Consider the following 7470-nt stretch of genomic DNA (forward strand, 5'->3'; position numbering starts at 1 on the left):
GTCATTTCTCGAGCACATCACTTATAATATCAGTCTAGAAGGATGTAGAGTTTACTACTCAGTCTCTTGGCCTTTTACATTTTTTCTCGTCTGATAGCAAAATGAAACATGATGTTTAAACTATAAAGGGCGACTTAATGTCAACCGACTGCTGCTTTGAATGTTAAAAAGGAAACGTCTCACCTTTTCAAAATGTCTCTTTGTGACTTCTCTGACACTCGTACAAAACACTGATGTGAGACTAACAAAGTCACATATTTACCTCCTCAGCTCATGAAGTACGTTCACTCACTTGTCTTCTCTCTCCTCCTCTAGCGGCCAGCCCTCCACCATCCCCGAGTACTATATCCCTCCCGCCCCTCCCCCACCTCCCCCAACCATCCCCTCCGCCCAGACCGCCTTCGACGCCACCACGGCCCCGCCCTCTGCCGCCGCCTCCGCTGTCCCCCCCACCTCCGCCACCCTCTCCCGTCCCTACTCCCCCTCCCCTCCTCCTCCCCCGGCCAACTACGTGCCCTCCCCGGCCCACCCGCCTTCGGGTGCGCCCCCTGCCGCTCCTCCACCTCCTCCGCCTGGAGCCCCCACAGGCCTCCAGGCGCACCCGTCGCCTCCGCACGCCGCCGTCGGCCAGTCAGGCGTGGATGCGGCACCCCAGACGAGGAAGTCCACCATGCTGGGGATGATCCCGATGAGCGACGCCCGCTCCGACCTGCTGGCTGCCATACGTAGAGGTAAGTGTGTAGTAGAAGTAGAAGGGGATGTAGTAGTAGTTGAAGAAGATGAAGTAGTAGTAGAAGGAGAAGATGTAGTAGTAGTTGAAGAAGATGTAGTAGTAGCAGAGGAAGATGTAGTAGAAGAAGAAGATGTAGTAGGAGCAGAGGAAGATGTAGTAGTAGTAGAAGGAGAAGATGTAGTAGGAGCAGAGGAAGATGGAGTAGAAGAAGATGAAGTAGGAGCAGAGGAAGTATAGTAGTAGTAGAAGAAGATGTAGTAGGAGCAGAGGAAGATGTAGTAGTAGCAGAAGAAGATGTAGTAGGAGCAGAGGAAGATGGAGTAGAAGAAGATGAAGTAGGAGCAGAGGAAGTATAGTAGTAGTAGAAGAAGATGTAGTAGTAGTAGTAGAAGAAGAAGATGTAGTAGTAGCAGAGGAAGATGGAGTAGAAGAAGAAGAGATGTAGTAGTAGCAGAGGAAGATGGAGTAGAAGAAGAAGAGATGTAGTAGGAGCAGAGGAAGATGGAGTAGAAGAAGATGAAGTAGGAGCAGAGGAAGTATAGTAGTAGTAGAAGAAGATGTAGTAGTAGTAGAAGAAGATGTAGTAGTAGCAGAGGAAGATGGAGTAGAAGAAGAAGAGATGTAGTAGGAGCAGAGGAAGATGTAGTAGTAGTAGAAGATGTAGTAGTAGCAGAGGAAGATGGAGTAGAAGAAGAAGAGATGTAGTAGGAGCAGAGGAAGATGGAGTAGAAGAAGAAGAGATGTAGTAGGAGCAGAGGAAGATGGAGTAGAAGAAGATGAAGTAGGAGCAGAGGAAGTATAGTAGTAGTAGAAGAAGATGTAGTAGTAGTAGAAGAAGATGTAGTAGTAGCAGAGGAAGATGGAGTAGAAGAAGAAGAGATGTAGTAGGAGCAGAGGAAGATGTAGTAGTAGTAGAAGATGTAGTAGTAGCAGAGGAAGATGGAGTAGAAGAAGAAGATGTAGTAGGAGCAGAGGAAGATGTAGTAGTAGAAGTAGAAGAAGATGTAGTTGTAGTTGAAGAAGATGTAGTAGTAGAAGAAGAAGATGCAGTAGAAGTAGAAGAAGAACTAGTAGAAGTTTTATTATATTTATGAAAACACAAAATCCAGAGTATGAGGTGTCAGATCTTTTTAAGAACATAAACAGAATCCACACCACACATAACATCTGACCACTGAGGGACCCCAGAATTTCTATTCACGCCCCTGCTCCCTCCCTCCCTCCCTCCCTCCCTCCCTCCCTCCAGGTATCCAGCTGAGGAAGGTGCAGGAGCAGAGGGAGCAGGAGGCCAAGAGGGAGCCCGTCGGCAACGACGTGGCCACCATCCTGTCGCGCCGCATCGCCGTGGAGTACAGCGAGTCGGACGACGACTCCGAGCTCGACGAGAACGAGTGGTCCGATTAAAAAAAAACAAGAAAAGGTTAAAAAGAGCGAGACAGAGGCGGGGGCTCGGTGGGTGGTGATGACGGGGGATGGGAGGAGGCAGAAACATTGAGACACTGAGGTGGAAATGAAGGGGTTCGGTTAATGTTCATCATTCACATCAGAAGAGAAAAATAGTCAATAAAATTCAGTCATACATTCACACACATACTTGCATCTCCTGTTGCAGCCTCTCTGATCATTCAGCACTTCTTAGCAACAGGTGTCAGTTTGCTTGTTCACCCCTGATGACGCCTCTTCTGGAGCTAAAATCCCTCGAGGTTTACGTGTCGGACCACCCAGTGTGTGTACGGTGCAGCAAACACAATACATTCACAGCATTTCAACACCTTCCCCGCCCCCGTCGGCTCATTTTTAACCGCCAACACTCAGCTGTGAAACAAAACCCAGCGCGCCAGCTTCTCCCTCCCTACGTATTTGAGTGATAATTATCCGCAATACAACAGGCTCTCAAACTGTAGGTAGGTGGGCCCCCGGTGAGTACGGGGGGTTAATGTGTTTACACAACACATGGTATAGCACAAGAAAAACTAATTATAGTGCAATCTTAACTTATCTGCCAAATGTTGAGAAAGAGTTTATGAAAACAAGTCAGGAAAATCAGGGAAACGATAGCTCTTTAGAGGACGACTCCGCCTCGCCGGGACGTGCCGGTTTACGAAACACGCGCACTCTCGTTAAGAGGCTACACTGTATTTATGAGAGTTTGGCTCATCGGTCACGTTAACCAACACGAGACGACAGAATCAGCGCCAACATGATCTCTCTGAACTCTGGCTGGTGTGCGTGCTAACAGATGAATATAGCATGTTAGCTAGCTGTAGCTTAGTTTAGCTTTAATTTAACGTCTGAACTTTCTCCATATTGTTGAAAGATGCATCAAATTAGAGAAACAGGTCTGAGAAAAACTTCTTAAAAGTAAAAGAAGTTGTAGCTTCTACAGGACATGAGCGCTCGAGTTAGCTAAACAGCTAAAGACGTTTCGCTATTTTTGGCGGAAATGATGATCTAGATTCTGTTTACAGAAATTAATTTACAATATATCAGAGTAAAAAACAAAACCATATTTGGTTTGTTTCCAAATCTGAAAAATCATGAATTTTTGTGTCATAATTCAAAATACAGGCTGTTTTTCCTGCTGTGTTTGCAGCTATAATTTATGAAAACGAACTTTAAACTGCATCAGAAAATATTAAATATATAGGTTTAATGTTGTCTCTCGTTAACAAAAGACTACAATAAAGTGAGTGTTAAGTATTTAATCATTTTTTGAGACATCTTTTTCAAGAGAGACTGCACAAGAAAAAACATCTAATATACTGTATATATCAGAAAAATAATCACAAGTATCATTCTATTTTAAGATCTTTAAAAGATTTTAATTACAAAGCATTTTGTAATCTATTCCATTTTTGACTGTTGTTGTATGTAAAGGTCCAGTGTGCAAGATGTTGTTGCATCTAGTGGTGAGGTTGCAGATTGCAACCAACAAAATACTCCTCGCCTCACCCCTCCCTAAAAATGTGAAAAAAGTGAAAGATCCTCTCTAGAGCCAGCGTTTTATTTGTCCATTCTGGGCTTCTGTAGAAACATGATGGACCCTTTCCCTCTGTAGATACAAAGGGTTTCTTCTACGGTAACGAAAACACAGCAACTCTTATTTTTAGCTGATAAAACACTAACGAAGACATAATTGTTGATGCCTAAATACCTCTAAATCCTAGACACTGCACCTTTAAAACCCAAGTTCTGTTATAAAATGCAGTATGAAGTTAAATTCTCCTGTAACTTGACACACGGGGGACGTATCTTCAGAGAGACATGCGACGCTGGTTCGATTCAAAAGCCAAACTCTCATAAAGTCCGCGTAGTCCTTGAACTCATACCTTGACAAACAGAAGTTCTCCCGTTGAGATAATAGTGTGATAGCTGAAACTGTGAAGAAAGACGCCACCCACCCAGGTGTACGCTGGTTTGGGAAAACAAGCGCCTCCAGCCTTGTTTAAATCATCATTCAACCTCCATATCGCTGCAATCGGACAGTGAAGCGAGCGAGCGCGCGAGCTTACGCCGTTATTTTGGTCTGTTTTTATTATTTTTTATTTTTGTAGTTATTCATAACATGAAGCCTAACATTTCAGCCAGTGACTGTGTGCTGTGGTATTGGTCTTATATAAACGCTTCCACACTTAACCCCCACGCCGGAGCCGCACTCACAAAGCTCGTCGTCGTCCTGACCCGGGGTCAAAGGTCACGTCCGCTCCTTCATTTACGACCTGCACTCACCCCTCAGACAGCCCCTGGGTCAGCACCGCTGTCTGCGGAGGCTTTGTGAACGCAGCCCCCCGGACTATAAATACATAAGTGTAAGAGACTTGCAACAGTAATATACAGTATATTATCTATCTCTTTTCAGTATAGGTTTGGCTAATCCTCAGTATGAGCTGATTGGACTGTAGTGTTTTTATAACGTGGTTTTTTCTTTTTTTGAAATGTGCTGCAGTGAGTTGTTCACTTTGGTTTATTTTGGGGTTTTCTACTCGAAGCCAGGATCAAACAGTCTGTCAGAGAAGCCAGTTAAAGGATCATTTCTTTGGTTTTTACCAGATACACCTTGTTCTCAATCTAATCTCGAGCCAAAGCACCGCCTCGATATCCCCCTAAAAACAGCATTTAATGCTCGATGTAAGCATCTAATTACATCTGTTTGTTTCAATTTTCTGTCCAGAGCAACATTGATTTTAAAGATTTCGAAGGTCTATTTTTGGTTTTGGCTTTCTGGGAAGTGTAGTGTACATTTAGCCTCGGCTGAATCCTACAAGAAGACGCAGTTGCCTCCTTTTAATGTGAAAGATATTCAATGATGCTGTTTTCTTTTTGGACTCGAGTGACAGTTTCTATTTGTCTTCATATGTTCACTCCAGAGAATTTGATTCTCCTCGTGATTAAGATCAGAGGAAAAACATGCACTTGGAACGGTTTGGGATATTTTGGGAATCCAGTCCCACTGAAAAGTTGATTTATATGAAATGACCTGAATCTCACTTATAAAGTGAATATTAGCACTTAATCAGAAAAGCAACAAAAGGACGACATTTCAGTAGCTGTGTTTACATGGACTATATTCCACTAGTAATCAGAATAAAAATGTCTGATTGACCACCAAAATTAGAAGAAACAGATCCAATCTGAATACATATTTCAGTCACACTCAGAGGGGGGGGGGATGTAAACCTTTTGATAAGCTGTTAAAAAGGGGACAATAGCTCTTAATAACAATATAAGCACTTAATGTGAGGTGACTTCGAACCATCGAACCAGGAACACAACTGTCGTTCCCAGAAATCTCAATATATTTGAAGCGATATTGTCCATGTAAGCACGGCTACTGTGTAGTTACATGTTGAAGTATAGCTGGGAAATGCTGTTACAAACATTACATTTCCAACCAGGCTTGGCACAATCAGTCTTTTCCGGTTAATCAACCCTAATTGACGTAAAATGACAAACTAAATTAAGCACAGAGCGGACGTCCGTTATAAGAATTGTTGTACAGGTTCGAAGCTTTTACCCTATTGGACTGTTACAGAAAACTCAGCAATTTTTAAAGAGGGATATAGTTGTTTCGTTGTATATTAACACATGATAGTTGAGGAAGCGGCTCACTCGATGACTGCACTCTGTCGGAGAATACAAATTAAAATAAATGGATGAAAGACTGGACGATGGATGGGTGGATTTATGAACATTTACACAGATGCAAAAAAAAGCACATTGAACAGCTAGAATGTGGATCATCTACTAAAAAAAAAAAATGCAAGAGCCGCAGATACGGATATATACTTACACCTGAAATGTGGCCAGGGTTTTGGATCCAGCCACTTTTTTTTTTTTTTGATGATTCAGCGTCCTAGAATGTAAAAACCTGAAACTTTCCGCTCCTGTCGAAACTTCAAAATCAAAGTCGGAGGCACTGAAGGCCGAGATTTTCAAACGTGTATCTGTGGCGACTGGCTTGTCAGAAGAATCCTTCATTATGTGTTGAAAATGTGAGAAATGAATCATGTTGTATAGATCTTTTTGGTAAGGCAGCCTGTAAAGTAAAAAAAAATACATTTGGGGTAATATAACATAGACGACGAAGCAAAATAAAAACTGTGTATCGCACACTAAAACCAACTGTAAGCAAGTATGCATGTAACTATAGACAATAAATGGTGAACAAAAAAAAATGTTTTCCCCTTGTTTTCTTTTTCACATTTACATTTAATGTATGAGTCATGAGCTATTTTTGTCTTTTCTGGGGTTGTGACGTTGATATTGGCGGACCACTGAATCATCGCTTCCTCTCTCGCCGAGATTATTGAACAAGAGGCTCTGAACGCCCCCTAATCCCTCACACATCCCACTAATGTAAACATGGAGGGTGATTTCTGTGTGTTTACTGGTCGATACGTCAAGTTTCAAACTCGCAGAAGAAGCCTCATGCGGGACGTGATCATTTCCCCTGAAAGGCATCAGATCTTCTCCTCAGCGTCATCATATTTAATGCTCATTAGATTATCTGTTTATATATAGCTGTTTCCTTTTCAAAGAAACATTTAAATGGCAGCGTCAATCATCTCGGGGCGATGACGTACATCCAGCGATCATCACCCCATTTTCTCGGCGCTGTGACACACCCACCGGTGTCGACGCGGCCCGCTTCCAGCGCCGTGCTGTTCTGGGCCCTGGCAGGGCGGAGGAGGAACCGATGGGTGAGAGAGGAGTCATCTCTGGACACAGATGGTGACACAGCAGAGGGGAGGAGAGTCGGAGAGGTCAGTGGAAAATACAGAAAAGCACCAACACGCACACACGGGTGAGAAAATATCTGCTGCAGGAGGCGTGTTAGTCAGAAGAAACGCAGATGATGTTAAATTTTGAGGCCAGAATTCGTCCATCTTTCCTCCTTCTTTCTTCTGCTGGAGTCTAATTTTAGTCTGCAGCTACTTTTGGAACAAAGGCTTTCAGATAAGCCTATTAAAATACAAGATGATTTATCTGACGTCGGACGGGATGCAACCAATTTTCATGATGACTCACACACATCCGAGTCCAGATGTTTGAATCCTGTGTCTGTGGAGAGATATGAGATGCTCACCAGTGACTAAAATCTCACCTATTGGTTGTTTTATATGGTTTTACATGTTTTACACTATTAAATGACATTTTTTTAATTACATACAAGTTGTTAAATAGATTTTCCGTAAAGCTACAATTAACTTCAGACAGCTACACTACGAAAACTAACC

At 42.9% G+C, this 7470-nt stretch overlaps 1 protein-coding gene across 1 annotated transcript in view; it reads left to right on the forward strand.

Moving 5' to 3' along the window:
- The window catches only part of LOC311251876 (actin-binding protein WASF3), a 38395-nt gene extending 32253 nt beyond the window's left edge, over positions 1–6142 (forward strand). Inside the window, exons 9-10 of the mRNA XM_084344524.1 lie at positions 323–731; positions 1980–6142. Coding sequence (XP_084200650.1) covers positions 323–731; positions 1980–2137 — 567 coding nt within the window. The 3' untranslated portion in view covers positions 2138–6142. The remainder of the gene's footprint in view (positions 1–322; positions 732–1979) is intronic.
- Positions 6143–7470: the final 1328 nt, after the last annotated feature.

The sequence above is a fragment of the Pagrus pagrus genome (assembly GCF_965226575.1).
Source record: "Pagrus pagrus genome assembly, chromosome: 22".
NCBI lineage: Eukaryota > Metazoa > Chordata > Actinopteri > Spariformes > Sparidae > Pagrus > Pagrus pagrus.